At 51.4% G+C, this 17,508-nt stretch overlaps 1 protein-coding gene across 3 annotated transcripts in view; it reads right to left on the reverse strand.

Moving 5' to 3' along the window:
• Positions 1–17,508, reverse strand: part of RASGRF1 (Ras protein specific guanine nucleotide releasing factor 1) — a 105,782-nt gene that overhangs the window by 76,223 nt on the left and 12,051 nt on the right. For all 3 annotated transcript variants that reach the window (XM_082616825.1, XM_082616827.1, XM_082616826.1), the window contains exons 2-3: positions 10,631–10,737; positions 1,953–2,100 (exon numbers count right to left, since the gene is read on the reverse strand). In XM_082616825.1, coding sequence (XP_082472951.1) covers positions 1,953–2,100; positions 10,631–10,737 — 255 coding nt within the window. The remainder of the gene's footprint in view (positions 1–1,952; positions 2,101–10,630; positions 10,738–17,508) is intronic.

The raw sequence follows: 17,508 nt of genomic DNA on the forward strand, positions 1-17,508 counted from the left end.
AGCCTGGCCCCTCGTTCGATCCTGTCAGGGTGGTTGTAGGCACTAAGGAAGCACGTCTGAAGGTGCCCAGTGTGGTGCTGGGGGGAAGGGCGCTGAATCTGAAGTTTTTACTGAATCTGGAATTCCAAGTTGACGTTACTGTGAGTTCAGAGCTTCACAGCTGCGTGACAAGGTGGAACTGGTGTCTTCAGATCTTTGAGCATCCAAGGCAGAGCTCGCTTCATGGGTGGGTGACGGGGGTCCTGTGTTCAGAAGGCCAGGTGCTTGGGCCTGCAGCTCAGCAGTTGCTGTCTTGAAATTCTTAAGAATCTTCTCTTTGAATTTGCGTTTTGTAAGTGACGTCTGATGGGACCATGGGGCACACCCCAGGGGCTTGGAGCCTCAGTTCATGCGTGTTCCTGTCTCCCTGCCTATTCCTTATACCCCGGCACCCTGGGACCCAGGCCTCTGCAACCCTCTGTCTGGGTGGCAATGGGTCAAGTCAGCCCAGCAGACACATCTCACTGTCCGCCTCTGCCCTCTGCAGGGCCTGGTGTAGGTACAGAGAAGGTGGGTCTTGTGCATACCCGTGGTGTCACAGGGCAGGGCGAGAAGACAACTGTCCTGCCTGGGCTGATACTGCCTGGTGCATTAGGTGGGTGACTTGGCAAGGGTCCCTTGCCCACCTGAATCTAGGTACTGAGTGCATCATGGCGCAGAGGTTAGGGGAGTTGGCGGTTGAAGTCGTGGATGGCCTGCCCACGATGGGTGGAGGCCGTGGCGAGTGGGAAGGGGAGACTGACTTCTGCCACCCCGGCCGGGGCCTTGCATTTTCACCTTGCATCGGGCCCTGCAAATTATGCAGCTAGCTCCGATGGCAAGGATCTGTGCTTTCATATTCCCCTCCTCAGCTCAGAGTCACAGACCTTGTGTGAGGTAGCCAGATGGTTCTGAGCGCGCTGGTGCAGTGAGGGGGTGAGAGGCGATCAGATCACCGTGTGGCAGCGTGCACAGCTGGCAAGGGGTGTCTAAGGGCTGAAAGCCAGCGCTTCCCAAGCTTTAATGTATTGGGTTGGCCAAAGAGTTTGTTCGGGATTTTCCTCCGATGTTACGGAAAAACCTGAACGAACTCTTTGGCCAACCCATAAATGAGAATCTCCTGGGATGTGGTTAAAGTGCAGATTCTGATTTGGGAGATCTGGGTGGGGCCCTAGGTTCTGCATGTCTAATGGGCTGCTGTTTCATGGACCACACTTTGAGTAGTGAAGTTCTAGAAGGCTTAACCTAGCAACGGCTCAGCCTCTGGACAGCCGTGACAGGCAGAGGGAAGGGACTGCCTTGGAGCTGAGCCCGAGCCACAGTCTAAGGACCTGCCAGCCACCCTCCGGCCCTGCCCTCACCCCCTCCGCCCATGTGGCTGTCAGCAGAGTAACCAGGAACTCGCCCATAAAGGGTCTCACTTGATCCTCACAACCTTGTCAGCTAGGGAGAAACAGCCTGCCTTTTTTTTTTTTTTTTTTTTTTTTTTTTGCGGTACGCAGGCCTCTCACTGCTGTGGCCTCTCCTGTTGCGGAGCACAGGCTCCGGACGCGCAGGCTCACGGGCCCAGCCGCTCGGCGGCATGTGTGATCTTCCCGGACTGGGACACGAACCTGTGTCCCCTGCATCGGCAGGTGGACTCTCAACCACTGAGCCACTAGGGAAGCCCAAAACAGCCTGTTTTAAGGATGGAGGTGCAGAGAGGCTGGAGGCCTTGCTCCAGGTTGCAGTTGGTAAGTGGCAGAGGTGGGTTTCAAACCCAGATCTGACCCCAGGACCTTCCCACTCTACCAGCATCACTGATTTTAAGTTTGGAGGCTGGCACAGCCGTGGCTGGAGCGGGTCCCTCTCCCTGACCCTGCGGGAGCCCGGGTTTGAAGTCTGAGGCCCGGGTCCCCGGGCCAGCCTCCTCCGCTCCCCAGGTGGTCGGTCACCTCTGCCTTCAGCCGCTCAATCTCAATCTCCCCATCCTCGATCTGCTGCCGCAGCTGCTTGGCCACCGTCTTCTCGGTCTCCACGATCTGCAGCAGATGCAAGTACTTCTGCATCAATGCCTCGTGCTCCGTGGCCAGGGTCCGGTAGCTGTGGACAGAGGAACACAGCAGGTAAGCCACGGCCTCCTTGGCCCCCTGGAGATCCAACCAGAAGTGGGGCTCCCCACAGACTGCACTTAGGAGAAGGTCCTGACTGCCAGACACAGTGTCCAAGGCCTTAACCTGGCTGCTGTGCTGCTACTGATCGCTCTGGCCCCTTCCCCAGCTCCCAACTCCCACCCTGACATCTGGTTCCTCCACCCGGTCTTGTTCTCACCTTGCCCGACTGCCCTCACCCTCTGGGCCTTTGCGCAGATAGATCTTCTGTCTGAAACATGCCTCCTCCCTCCTCTCCCTGGGCTAGCTCCATCCTCTTTCCCAGAGTAGGCCCTAGCTGAAATGTCATTTCCAAGAAGTCTTCCCTCCCCGCTCCCCCCATACTGTGTAGGGTGTTCCTGCAGTACGCCCGGGCTGCTATTACCATAGCGCTGGCCAGACTGATTGGGGGTGTCCAGTTACTTTTGTTTCCCCAGGAGACCCTGCCTTCTCTGATGGCAGGGACTATGCCTGTGCTGCTTACTCCTGTCTGCCCAGGGCCTAGCCCAGTGAACATTTGTTGCATGGATGCAACTGAGTGAATGGATGACACACAGAGGCAAGTCAGGCACATACATTTCACTGGCTGGGAGACACCTGAAGAACCTGCGCAGTACACCTGGGTGCCAACTCATGCACCAAAGGCTGTCAGTGCTGTAGGAATCAGAAGAGGGGCCAGGCCAGCAACAAGGACCTGTAATCAGGGAAGACTTCCTGGAGGCGGAGCTCTCTCTCCCACCAGAATCGGAATCTAGGCCTTCGGACTCCAAACCCAGTGCTCTGGGCACATGCCCATCCAAGGGCAGCCTCGGGTGGAAGGCCTGTGCTGGGGGTAATTAGCAATGGGGCTGGATGGTTAGGTGGGGCCAGATCAGAGAGTACCCCAAAGGATCAGAGGGTAGAAGAAGTGGCCCCAGCCTTTGTGTAAATGAACACGTCTCAGATTCGCAGAGCATCACGACGAGGGGGAGGGCAGGAAGGTGGGACTTGGAAGATGAGCTGGGCCGGGGGCTGCCCAAGGTCACAGGCCTAGCTTCTCCCTGATACCCACAACACCTGCATTTGAAGGTGTCAGAGCTGGGGAGAAACCCGATCCTATAAATGGGGTCCAGTCTCAGAGGGCAGAGAGGCTGTGAAAGGGAATCTCACCATTCCAGGGAGGGGTGCCCACCTGGGCAGGGGCAGGAGACTTGTAAGGCACAGATTCGGAGGGCAGGTTCATGGGTCTCTGGGAGTGTCTGCAACGAAGTTTGAGGGCCGGGGTCTCCAGTGCCCCCTCTCCCTGGCCCCCATCTTTCCTCTCCCTTTTTGCTTCAGCCCAGGACCACCAGACAGGATCTCATAAGATTCCCCTCTGCCCACATCCTCGGCTCCTCCTCGCGCTCACCCTTGTCTTCCTTCCTGTGTCCCCCTCTCAGCAGTGGGCAGCCCCCCGTTTCCCACCTTCCAACCTCAGTGAGGCCTTGAAACATTTCTGGTGTCCCTGCCAGCTCCCCACCGACCCCAGACCTTCGGCCCCCTTCAGCCTCATTCCTCACCACCCCCCACCCGCCCCCTCCTCTGCAGGCGGTCCTGCTCTGACATCACAGCCTGCATGATGTGCGATGCTGTTCCGTCACTTCCCGCCAGCCCCACGGCACGCCCACCCTTATCCTGTCTCAAATGCAGCATCCCTGCTCGGACCTAATCTGCCTGGCTCAGCCCCAGCTCCCACACCCACTAGCTGAGGGACCTTGGATAGGTCACTCAGCCTCTCTGTGCCTCAGTTTGCTCATCCATACAATGGGGATGATGACAGTCCATACCCTGCAGAGTTGCCGTGAGGATGAAATCTGTGGACACACATGAAGCTCTGTGCGGTGTGCCAGTGCTGTGGTAACTACCGTCTCCCTCCCCTCCACATCCCTAGCCCCTGACCCCTCCTCAGGATTTCTGTGCATCAGATTCTGCCTAACAGCTCCACTGGCTCTTTCTCCTCAGCATATGCGAAGCCTCAAGTCACTCCCCACTTAGGATGAGGACATGCCCTCGCCCTCCCCCACCCTCCCCTGAACTCCTGCCCCTCTTTTCCACCTTCAAGGTGAGGTTTGTTGGAAGAGCAACCGCACTCATCATCCCCATGGTCCCTCTTCCCCGTCACCCCTCAGCCCTCGGCGGGCTGGCGTTTGGCCCCAGCACCCACAGGAACTGGGTCCCTCTCTGGGGTCACCAACTATCTCCCACTTAAATTCAGGGGACACCTTTCAGTCTGGAATCTACTGACATGACCTTCCAGGTACCCTGGATGTGGCTAGTCAGGGGGTTGCCAGTTTAGGGACACTGGCTTTTGTCACAGACTCAGAAGCTGTGTTACACAAGTTCTTTAAGTCCCTGTGACCCTCATGGCAAAATGGGACAATGACAGCTTCCCTACAAACCCCCAGGTTTGAGGTGAGGAGGCCAGGAGGCCGAGGGTGGGAAACAGCTTTGCTCTACGAAAGAGGCTGTGAGGCAAAGTCGTAGGCAGTGTTCCTCTGATGGTGTCAGAGAAGGAGGCTGCCCAGCTGTGCCCTGAAGGTGGGAGGGTGTGGCAGGGCAGGGCTGGAGACAGCCCAGCAGGAGGATGGCAGGAGCAGAGGGCGGGCAGCGGACCTGGAGGATGTGCCTGAAGAAAAAACCTGATCCGAAAATCAAAGCTCCATGCTTCTCTCCCACCCCCTTCTAAAGATATATAACAAGCTATAAGAGAGAATTCTTCGGTCTGCAATACTACTGGGTTAAAATGAGGATTTTTGTGCATCTCTTATTATAATGAATTTAAACCAGAATTATCAGGTTTTAATGTTTTCCCAACTTCCCAAGAGGCTTAATTGTCTTTACTTGCAAAGGAACGTCAACTGAGAGTATGAAGGAATCCATTTTCACACCACCTCATCTCTCCTCGCTCCACGGTGTGAAAATTCGGAGCCTTCAGTAGTTTGTTTTTAGCGATGGCACTCGCCCTGGTGCTTCAAAACGGGGACGCAGAGTCTCATCTGCAGGACAGTTTGGTCTGTTTGCACCTCCCTTTCTTCCCTTCTCCGGCCCTCTCTGCCTGCCTCCCTCCCTCCCCACTCCGGCTCCCCCTGTTCTCCGTTCTTCTCTTTCCCCTCCCCCCTCTCATCAATACAGATTTATTGAGCACCTCTTTGTGCAGCACTGTCTCTTTTTAAAATTTTTATTGAGTACAGTTGCTTTACAATGTTGTGTTAGTTTCTTGCTAAACAGCAAAGTGAATCAGCTCTACGTATACATATATCCCCACTTTTTTAGAGTTCCTTCCCATTTAAGTCACCACAGAGCACTGAGTAGAGTTCCCTGTGCTATACAGCAGGTCCTCATTAGTTATCTATTTTATACGTAGTATCAATAGTGTATATGTGTCAATCCCAATCTCCCGGTTCTTCCCACCCCCGCTTCTCCCCTTGGTATCCATACATTCACTCTCTACGTCTGTGTCTCTATTTCTGCCTTGCAAATAGGTTCATTTGTACCATTTTTCTAGATTCCACATATATGCGTTCACATAAGATATTTGTTTTTCTCTGTCTGACTTACTTCACTCTGTATGACAGTCTCTAGGTCCATCCACATCTCTGTGCAGCACTGACTTTATAGATGCACAGATTCGCAGGGCTGGAAGGATACTCAGGAATCACGAAAGGTCAACTGCCTCATTTTATAAATAAAGAAACTGAGGTCCAGAGAGGGGAAGTGAGTTGCCCCCAAATAACAGTCAAGGAGCATCAAAGCTGGAGCCGGAATCAGGCTCCAGTCCCTGAAGGGGACTCCCACATGGCTGTCTGGTTTGCATCTAGTTCTCCTCACTGAGATGCAGACCATAAGCCACACTCGGTGTTACATTGTATACATTGCTGTACATACACATACCACAGGGGCATCCCAGAATACTAGATTATTATGCATACGGTGGGAGAGTACATTGTATCTCTATACCTATTCATACACTATAGTGCTTATTTTTGTATATACCATGTATCTACTATGTATATGTAAATAAAAACTAAATTAGATACATGCAAGCATACCTACTACTCAATATTGCTGTGGAAGAGAGCCGGTCTCTCCCTTTACTCACACACACGCACATACTCTCATGACGTACACGATCTGAGGTTAAATAACGCTCAGAGCCTAGAGTCTGTCCTTTGGTCACACAGCCGGCTGCCTAGGGAAGAGCCTGTGGCTTCTATTGGCCCAGGAGGTGCCTGACAAGCTGAACCTGAGCCAGACTGGCTGGTGACAACTATTCTAGGGAAGGGGACACTGTTTCCCTTATTGGTGACCATCACTGGGACCCCCGTCCCAGCCCTAGGCCCAAAGGAGGACATTCCTCTGAGGCCAGTGGGTTGACTCAGACCCCTGGGCTTGACCAGGGAAGACAAACCATGTCCAACTGGCATGTCCCCCTGGCTTCCTAAAGGATGGTGAGTACCGAGAGGCTTTTGTTCAAAGGTAGGTGGTGTCACTTTGCCCAATGGCACCTCTTTTGGGGAAGAGCAGGTTTTTGGTTTGAGTTGCATCTACCTTACTTGGGAGTCACAGAGACCTAGACTGGGAGCCAGGATCTGGGGCACCCCAACTTCTACTCAGGAGCCCGCACCCCTGTGTGCCACTGGGTCTCACTGGCTACATCTGTCAAGTGGGCCTGAAGGGACCCACACACTGGGTGGTCATCAGGAGCAAATACACCGTGTGAAAGGGCTTCACAGACTCTAGAGGACTGTGCAGTGGACACAGGTACCCCCAGATGTGAACATTCGCTGTCAGGCAGGCTTGGAAGCACTTATGTCAAACGTATAATTAAGATTTTATGGGCTACTTGGAACCAATCTCCAGTTTAGTGAGTTGCTTAAAGAATCATTGTCCTCTCTCTGTGGCAGACAGAATTCTAAGATAGCCCCAAGATTTCCTGCCCTGGTTTCGAAGCCCTGCATAATCTCTGGGATGATGAATATGATGGGCTTTATTCCTCTTACTAGGCTATACTATATGGCATAGCTGACCTTAACATAAGGAGATTCTCTAGGTGGGCCTGACCCAATCACATGAGCCTTTGAAAATGGAGAGTTTTCTCTGGCTGGTTACAAAAGGGGAGGTCAGAGATTTGGGGCTGGAGAAGGGTTTGGTGAGCCGTTGTTGGCTTAAGGATGGTGGGGGCCACAGGGCAAGGAAGGCAGGACCTCGTGGAGCTGAGAGCCATCCCTAGCTGACGGCTAGCAGGGAAACAGGGACACCAGTCCTACAAGGAACTGACTCTTGCCAATGACAGGAGTGAGCTTGGAAGCAGAGATTTCTCCAGAACCTCGAGGTAAGAGCCCAGCTTGACTGACTCCTTGATTTCAGCCCATGGGTCTCTGTGCAGAGACCACAGCCAAGCCCAGACTTCCGACCTACAAAACTGAGCAATGGGTATGGTTTTAAGCTGCTAAGTTTGTAGGGTTTTTTTTTTCGGCCGCACCACATGGCATGTGGGATTTTAGTTCCTGGACCAGGGACCGAACTCACGCCCCCTGCAGTGGGAGCGTGGAGTCTTAACCACTGGACCTCCAGGGAAGTCCCTTAAGCTGCTAAGTTTGTGATCATTTGTTCTGCAGCAGTAGAGAACTAAAACACTCTAATAGAATTTATTTTAAAAATTTGAGGATTAATGCCCATATAATGGAAAGCACAGACCTTAAATATACAGTTTGATCCGGGTAGATAAATGCATACACCTTAATCGAGATAAAGAAAATTCCCATCACCCCAGGGAGTTCCCTCGTGCCCCTTCCCTGTCAATTCTCACCCCACAAGCAACTACTGTTTGGATTTCTATCACCACAGTTGAGTTCTGCCTGCTTTAGACTTTCATATAACAGGAATCAGGCAGCATGTACTATTTTGTGTCTGGCTCTTTTTACGCAGCCTATCAACTTTGAAATTCATCTGTTTTGTTACATATTTATATATATATATATATTTTTAATAGATCTTTATTGGAGTATAATTGCTTCACAATACTGTGTTAGTTTCTGTTGTACACCAAAGTGAACCAACCATATGCATACATATGTCCCCATATCCCCTCCCTCTTGAGCCTCCCTCCCATTGGGTTCCTTTTTATTACCGAGTAGTCCATCGCATGGATGTATTAAGGTTCCTTTCTACATCTGTCTGTTGATAGACACCTTGGTTATTTCTAGTTTGGGGACTATTGTGCAAAAAGCTGCTAAGGACATTTGCATACACGATTTTTTGTAGATGTTTTTCGTTTCTCTTAGATAAATACTAAGAAGTGTAACTGCTGGGTCACAGAGTAGGTGTATGTTTCACTTTTAAAGGAAATGCCTAACAATTTTTCAGAGTGGTTGAACCACTTTATGCTCCCACTAGCATCTTGTGACTTATGGTTACTCCACCCCCTCTCCAATATTTGCTACGGTCCGTCTTTTTCAATTCAGCCCTTGTAGATTCTACAGGTAGTGGTATCTCATTGTCTCTAGAAAATTTTGGTATGAATTGATTTTCGAAGTCAGTGTAGTCCTGGTTATCCAGAATATATACCAAATTAGAATTCTATAATACCTCAACACTTACAAAGCCCCGTCACATAAATAATTTCATTTGGTTCTCAAAACAACCCTGCTATTGGTTCTAGTTTAGTGCTGGGAGCCTGAGGTCCAACTGCTTTCCCTGAATCTGGGCTCTTCCTGCTTGATTCCATTCTCCACAATGCCAGCAATTTCTGCTCCAAATCATAGCTCTGATCATGTTACTCCCCCGGTGTAAAACCTTCGATGGCTTCCCACTGTTCACAGAGGAAAGCTCAAACATCTCAGCTGGGTATTCAATATCGTTCTGATCTGGTTCCAGTCCAATGTCCAACCTCATCAACCTTCTGACACCCAAACTTTGTCTCTTCATTTTTCTTGGAATTGTCTTTCCTAGATCACTGCCTTTATTTAAGGCTTTTTGGGGGCTGGAGGAGGGGCTGAAGTGCCCATAGCTAAACTCATTAGATATGAGGTGCCAATCTCCCCTTTCAAGTCAAATGTCACCCTATTTCCAGATCCCCCAGATTCCCCCATTTCTCTGAAGATGTCTCCTATGGTGCCTTGTACTTACACCGCCTTCATGTACCAGAGCTATTTGCACATCTGTCTAGTGTCTTCCTGACTAGGCTGGGGTAGCCCTGGGGGAATACCTGTGTTGCATCCATCCCTGTCTGCCCAGTACCACACTCAGAGCCTGACTCTATTGATTCATAGGTGAGAACCTGGTCTCCATTACCTAGACTGGACACTCCTTGAGGATAGGGATGGAGGTGGCTTGACCTCAGTGTCAAGGTCAGTGCTATAGCCATAATAAATGGTTTCTGGTCAGCTGGCTTGATCCAAGGCTCAAGGAAGGACTCTGGTATCCATCTGTCTATCCATCATCACCTGATGGATCCATCATCTACCCATCAACATTCATCATTGATTTATCATCCATCCATCCATCCATCCGTCCTTCACATATACTTTCAACACTCATCCATTTATCATTCATTTACCCTCTATTCATCCATCATTCACCTTCCACATATAAACTCAACATCCAACCTCTATCCATTCATTCATCCTTGCATTCTTCCCATCTACATTGCTGAGAACTTGTCTATACCTTTATAAGGCCCTGGGGATGCAAAGAATCATACTTAGGCCCTGCCCGGAGGAGCTTACATTTTACCAGAAAGTAGACACAGGAACACACCATTATCCACTCAGCCAGAAAGATCTATTGCTCAAAGGGGTGAGTCTGGGTGTCCATCCCCCCTGACAGTACTTAGCTCTGCCAGGGGATTGTTACCTTGGGGGCCACACCCCAACCCACAAGCCCATCATTTCCCCAAGACCCAGGAGGACTCAACGCAGTTGGAGCCCCCATTTTCTCTGCAGCATACACTCTCCTTTTGCTTTTCTCCCCACCTGGCCCAGTGAATCCCTCCGGAGAGGGGTACACATTGTTGGGAAAGATGGGAAGAGCAGGTCTAGAAGCCCTGAACATCCAAGCTCAGAGAGGTTTACAGAATTTCAGTTTACAGATGAGAAAACCAAGGCCCAGAGAAAAGACAGGACTAGTCCATTCCTGCAGCATCCGGGTTAGAACCCTGGTGGTCTTAGCCTTTGGTGGCTATAAAGCCCTGTAATCCAACCAAATTGTACTTGGTTCTCCTGGTATGAAAAAAGGAGCTCATCTGGTTGAAGGGGGCAGGAGGCTGTAACACTGCTCCTCAGGGCCCTTGGTTCCTTGTGCACCCCAGCGAGGCACGTCCCAGAGCTCCAGGGCTCTAAGGGCGGGCCTGTCAAGATGCCCTTCTTACAGTTTCCATCCTACCCCCAACCTCCTCCTCCTCCATGCCTTCCCCTCCTGGGGTTTGAGTCTGCTCAGGACGGGGCCTTTGGGTGGGCGAGACATACCTGGCGTGAGCGATGGCTGCCACCCACTCGTCACAATCCCTGGCATCCTCTGTCCTCAGCTCCAAGGCTTTCTGGTTCTCGTGGCTGAAGTTAACCGTGAAATAATGCTGCACCAAGAAGAAGACAGCTCCAATTACCAGGGCGATCGGCACGGAACCGGCAGCGTCTCCTGTTAACAACCTGGCTGTTTTGCAAAGCACCCATTGCCACATCTGCTAGGCAAGGATTCATTATTCGTGATCATCGGAATGCCATTCTATTCAGCGGTTTCAAACTCTCTATTAAGGCAGGCTTTGTACCATGGAACAGAACCTATGCTTAGGCTATTGTAAGAAGGAAGCAAACCCCACAAAGTCCTATTTGCCAACAAACTGCAAAAAAAGCCAGTTTTAAACCATCAGGTATGCTGGGAGAAAGGCAGAGAAAACACACCAAGAGAACATCCCCTTTGGGGACTGGGTATCAATTCAGGGCAGCATGCATTTAATTCACTCCACACAAATGTTTCAACACACTCTTCTAGGTCCTGGAGTTAGAGCAATGAGCAGATAGACCCGAGCAGAGCCCACTGGAAGCCAGCTTGTGTTGGGTGCAGGTGACCGACTTAGAGCTGGTCAAAGGTGGGGTCTGCTGCTCGAGCTCCCAGGGAAGCAGAAGGGCCAACGAGACACACACATCTGTGATATCGTTCTATGAATGAATACGTGTAAAGCTCTTAGAACAATGCCCGAAATCTAGTAAAGCACAAGTGTTTGCTATAATGAATGCTGTTCAACGATCACTACTGTCATGGAAGTAAGAAAAAAGGGCTCAGAGAAAGCCAGCCACTGATTCAGCCCAGGGAAAGCAGAAGGCCTTCCCAGAGGATGAGGCGTTGGTTGGTGCATGTTTTATTTCAGTTGATGGAAGAACGTGGGGGGAGCATGGACATCGAGAGCGCACAGCGTGCTTGGGGGTAGGAGGGCCCGTGCAGTGGGGTTAGGGAGGAGGCTGGGCAGGGGGCGGGGCCTGGGTGGTGGAGCTGAGTGGCGGGATGGGGTGGAGGAGAGCAGAAAGCCCAGGTTTCCGGCTGGAGCAACTAGGTGGGTGGGGATGCCATAGACTGGGGGAGGCATGGGCAGGATAAAGGGCAGGTGTCAGGGGGTCAGGGGTGGGGGGTGGACATGCAGACGCTGTGTGCCTGTAGGCCACGTCTCTGCGGGCTGCAGACAGGGGTCGGGGGTGTCAGACTTGGGGCGGAGAGGAAAGCTGGGAGCAGACTCAGCCAGAGAGAGGGTGCACAGGCAAAGTGCTGGGGGCCCCATGTGCGGAGGCCTCCTGGGTCTGGTCCTGGTGAAACTAGGAGGAGAGAGGCAGTCAGTGAGGTGCAGAGAGGGCCCCCGAGGCCTGCCCATTCAGAAGATGCACCACAGGCCACGGTGCGGTCTTGTGTCAGTGGGCACTGTCCCTTGTCCCTCTGTCCCTCGGGGCCCAGGCAGCAGGGGACAGCAGCATGAGGCACGTAAACTTGTTTTTAGCTTCCGCTGACATGACTGTCTTTCTGTTAATTGTCGTTCTTGGTAGCAGCCAGAAGTGTGTGTGTGTGTGTGTGTGTGTGTGTGTGTGTGTGTGTGTGTTTTGCAGAGTCAATGTCTCTCACTTTTTTCCTAGGAAGCAAATAACTGGCTGTCCTCCCCCTGCGAGGGAGCAGGTGAAAGCCGGAGCTGCGGTGGCCACCTAAGCACTTTCCCCATCTCTCGAGAGGTGGTGAACACGTAGATGCTTGTTTCCCATGATCTCATTTATTCCCATATTCACCAGGTGGAACAGGTATTATCTGTTTACTGCAGAGGAACCTGAGGTGCAGAAAAGTCAAGCCACTTGCCTGAGCCCACATGGCTGGAAAGAAGAGGACCCGGAATAACATACCTGCCCTGGGTACCTCCCGTCCACTCAGATCTTGGAGCTGCACTGCCAGCAACTGCCTGAGGATCTCACAAGGCTGTGGTCTAGCAGGTGAATGGGGTGTTTCTGGGGGTTCTGGTGAAATGCTATCAATATCCATCATTTCTAGGGACCAACAGTGACCCTGGGTACCATCAGAGCTCTTGTGACAGCCCCATAACCTCAGCTGGTGTTGGATCAGAGCTCTGACAGACCCCAGGTCACCCTTGAAAGCTGAACCACCCCTGGGCTTTCCCAGAGTTACAAGGATGTCCCGAGGCCAGAGGTGGGCCACTGCAGAGTGGCAGAGTGGACACCAGGCTCAAACTGGGGCCACTAGAGCTGCTGTGATGAGACCAGGACCACACCTTGGGCATTCTGCCCAACCAGAACTCCCTCAAAGCTTCTCAGAGTCTGGTGGACTCACTGAGAACAATACATGGGCCTCAGCATGACCATGGGACAAGAGCTTAGCCACGTTTGCCAAAATGGTGTGACCGTATGGGTTCATGTGGGTGCTGGCTGGACCCCTCTGCAGAACAGAAACATTGTTCTGGAATCAGCCTTGGGGCACTCTAGAACTCTCCAGTCAAGACAGAGCCACGTCTGAGGCCTCCCTGGGACACTGACAGGATCAGGACTCACACACTATATGTGATCAAGGATGTGGGATAAATTCAGAAATAAACCCAGGGGCCTCCTCCGGGAACCCACATTTCAAATGTGGAATCCTGACAGGCCCAGCTAGAGTTGCTGGAACATATCTGGAAATGCAACAGAAGCAGAAACCACCAATGGACCATCCTTGGCTTCATGAAAGAAGAAGCAAGACTTGGTGAAATTACTCCTGGAGCCTCACCAGGGCTGCAGGGATGGGCCCAGAACTCCACCTGGGGCCTCCACAGAGCTTCCCTAGACCTGAAGTGAGAGATGGATACCTTGACCTGGGGCTCCACCAGGAGTCCCAAGATGGATCCCGAAACCCTCTAAGCATCAAAATCAGACCCCTAGAACGATCCCAAACTACTCCAGGAGCCGTACCAGGTTCAGGGCAGAGCCTGGGGCTTCACCTGGGCTGCTAAGAATCTCCACCAGCGGGTCTCAACCCTGACTGTACATTGGGCTCTGCTGTCACTAGTCTGGGTGTGGCCTGTGCGTCCCTTGGTGATCCGAATGTGTGGTCAAGGTGGAGAGCCACTTGCTGGTCTAGACCTTCACCTGAGGCCTCAGCAGGTTAAGAGGGATGGATCCAGAAACTACACCTGTGACTGCCAAACTCCTAGGAAGGGACTCAGAAATCACACCTGGGGTTGTGCCGAGACCAGAGTCACGTTCTGGTCCTTATCTTGGCTGGAGGAAATGTTCTAGAAGCACATCTGTGGCCTCACCTGGGTTCGAGGTACTATCCTTAGAACTGGGGCCTCACCAGGCTGAGATCCTGGGCTTCAGCTCAGGCCTGGTCCCCAGGATGCCCCCTCCCTGCCCTGTATCTCCTGACCACTAACAGACTGCTGCTGCCCCATGCCTGTGTGGGCTGGATCTACGTCCCCTCCTGCCTCAGGATGGGCCTTTGTTTCCAAAGTCCCAAGTGCCTGTATGGTAATAAACTTCTATCTAGGACAGCTAAAGCAGACCTGAGCCTCTGCGGGCTGGGGAGGTAGGCTTGGAACCCTGCCTGCTTGGCCTTCCCTTTGCCCCCTGCCAGTCCCAGCCTGCTGGCAGGGCTGCGGCACCTCCACAGGACGGAGAACATTGGGAAACCACTGACAGGTATGGTGACCAACCATCCCAGTTTGCCTGGGACTAAGGTGTTTCCGCGGGCACAGGACTTTCAGCGCTAAGACCAAGACAGTCCCGAGCAAACCGGGATGCTTGGTCACCCTACAAAAGGTGGAGGAGGGGCTTCCCTGGTGGTGCAGTGGTTGAGAATCTGCCTGCTAATGCAGGGAACACGGGTTCAAGCCCTGGTCCGGGAAGATCCCACATGCCGCGGAGCAACTAGGCCCGTGAGCCACAACTACTGAGCCTGCGTGTCTGGAGCCTGTGCTCCGCAACAAGAGAGGCCGCGATAGTGAGAGGCCCGCGCACCGCGATGAAGAGTGGCCCCCGCTCGCCGCAACTAGAGAAAGCCCTCGCACAGAAACGAAGATCCAACACAGCTAGGTGGAAGTCCCAATAGCCGGGTCTGGGTCTGGCTCTGCTGCTCAGAGCCAGGGATTCTGGGCAACCTCTGCATCTCCCTCTGGCCAATGGGCATGACACTAACACTTGCCTTGGTCAGCTACACACAAGTGGCCTCAATCATGAAAAATCAAGTTCTCTCCACCTTTAACTCTCTACCTGAATGATATCTCATTCGTGAATTCAACCCATATTTTTCAGTCCCCACTATAACCCAGACACTGTCCACCTCATGGTAATCAATGACACACACGAAAGCCCACGGTGCTGAATGCTTTCTGCAGGGTACGGGCACTCCACATCATCGGGTCTTAGTGTATCTCTTTCTGCTCCTTCTGGACTGTCAGACGTGCTGCCCCCGACCTTCCCCATCAAAGCCATTACCCACTTGTAATGATTTATTTTTTTCCCCGCTTCTGGGATGCCGTGTGGCATGCGGGATCTTCATTTCCCGACCAGGGATGGAACCCGCGCCCCCTGCAATGGAAGCTCAGAGTATTAACCACTGGACCGTCAAGGAAGTCCTGTAATGACTTTTTATTGTCTTTCCTACCACAGCAGAGAGTCTCAATCTGGGCTGCACATTAGGGATACATGGGAATCTAAGAAAACATGGATGCTTGAGCCCCCTTCTCAGACACATTAAAGCAGAACGTGGGAGAAGGGGAACAGGGAGAGGACACGATTCAGACACTGGTATTTTTCAAAGCCCCCCAGTTGGTTCCAGTGTTCACCCAGTGCTGGGAACCCCTAAGAGGGAGCAATGTCTGCAGCAGAAGCACCTCTTCCCCTCCCCCCATTCCCCCATGTTCTAGAGATGCACGGTCCTGGAGCCGATGCCTGGAGCCACCATAGATACCATGCAGCCAGGAGTTCCCAGTTATTTGGAAGTGACACAGACAGACCAAATGAATGAGCTGTGTGTGCTGAACTCTAAGTACAAATGACAAAGAAGGAAGTGGAAGTGTCTCAGAGAAAAGCGAAGATGGGAGACCTGGTAACTAGAGTGGGAGTTGGGGAAGGTGGGGCAGAGAGACATGGTTCCCGGTCCAGGCCTTAGAGACCCAGACACGTGTTTTCTCCTTGGGTTTCATTAATTATCACTGTAACTATTCTAAGAGCCCTCCTTAAGCAAAAACCTTAAGCTGCTTTGAATGGGCTCCTGTTCCTTTCAAATAAATGATTCCTGATCAAGAATATCCCCAGAGCCTGGCACTGTTCCTCGGCCTGGGCGTGGAATAGCCTTCATTTGCTGAATGGGTGACTGAATGCATTTGTCAGCATGGCATGCGAGCCCGGCTTATTCATTAATTGATTAATAGCAAAAGCCACAAAGCAGGTGGCATTGAATCTGCTTCTCAGGCCTGGGCAGGTGAGCTGGCTGGAAGGGTGTGGGCACTGGCTTTTCATGAACGAGGCTTATATCTCTTCAGAGAGAGGAGGCCCACTCACCTCATAAAGGCACTGAACAGTCCTGCAATGTAGGAACTTCTTCCAGAACTTATCCCACCATGGAACACTTTTGTTTTCATTTTTGGGAAGATCTACCAACATTCCAGAAAACCAGTGTTCCGGGGACTTTGGGACCCTGGAGTTGTGGCACATGCCAGGCTTTGGAATCGCCTGGGTTTAAATTTATTATTTATTATTTAGCTTCGGTGTCTCCAGTGTGTCTCCTCACTTCTGTGGACTTGTTTTCTCTTTCACAAAAAGGGGAGGCTATTACCCATCTCACAGGGTTCTGTAGAACAGATGATGTTGTGAAAGCTCCTGGTCCATAAAAGGGCTCATGATGGTTTTTAAACTAACTGAATCATTTGCAAAGTCCAAGAGATGGGTCTAATCAACCTATCAGTGGACAATTACTAGGAAAACCACATACGTGTGCATTCACATGCGTGTGTACAAATAGTGTTCCCCCTAACATTCATGTTTGTCAGAATCTGTCAAGAAGACCTTATGTGAAAATATGTGGAATCTAAAAAAAATGGTATAAATGAACCTGTTTACAAAACAGAAACAGAGTCACAGATGTAGGAAACAAACTTATGGTTACAAGGGGGGACAGGTTGGGGGGGATAAATTGGGAGACTGGGATTGACATATACACACTACTATGTATAAAAGAGATAACCAACAAGGACCTACTGTATAGCACAGGGAACTCTACCCAATACTCTGTAATGGCCTATAAGGAAAAAGAATCTAAAAAAGAGTGTATATATGTATATGTGTAACTGACTCACTTTGCTGTACACCTGAAACTAACACAACATTGTAAATGAACTCTACTCGAACACAACTTTAAGAAAAAGACCTTCTTTGAAAATAGGGTCTTTACAGATGTAATCAAGGTAAGATGAAGTCATACCAGATTAATAAGAAGAGGCCTTAATATATAAAAAGAGGGAAATGTGGACACAGACACACAGGGGAGAAAGCCACGTGAAGAGGGAGGCGAGACTGGAGAGATGCACCTACAAGGCAAGGAACACCAAGGACTGCTGGCAGCCATCAGGAGCTAGGAGAGGCAAGGGAAGATTCTTCCCTCGAAACTTCAGAGGGACCATGGCCCTGCAGGCATCTTGGTTTCAGACTTTTAGCCTCTGGAGCTGTGAGAGAATAAATTTCTGTTGTTTTAAACTAACCCCCCTCAAAAAAACAAAACCAAACCAATCCATATGCACATGCACACACACAGGAGGCATGGGAGAGGCTCAGAAACTGGAGTCATAGCTGTGCCAAGATCGAAGGATGATTACGAATCAGCAGTT

This window comes from Mesoplodon mirus (assembly GCF_964341445.2).
Source record: "Mesoplodon mirus genome assembly, chromosome: 4".
NCBI classification, from domain to species: domain Eukaryota; kingdom Metazoa; phylum Chordata; class Mammalia; order Artiodactyla; family Ziphiidae; genus Mesoplodon; species Mesoplodon mirus.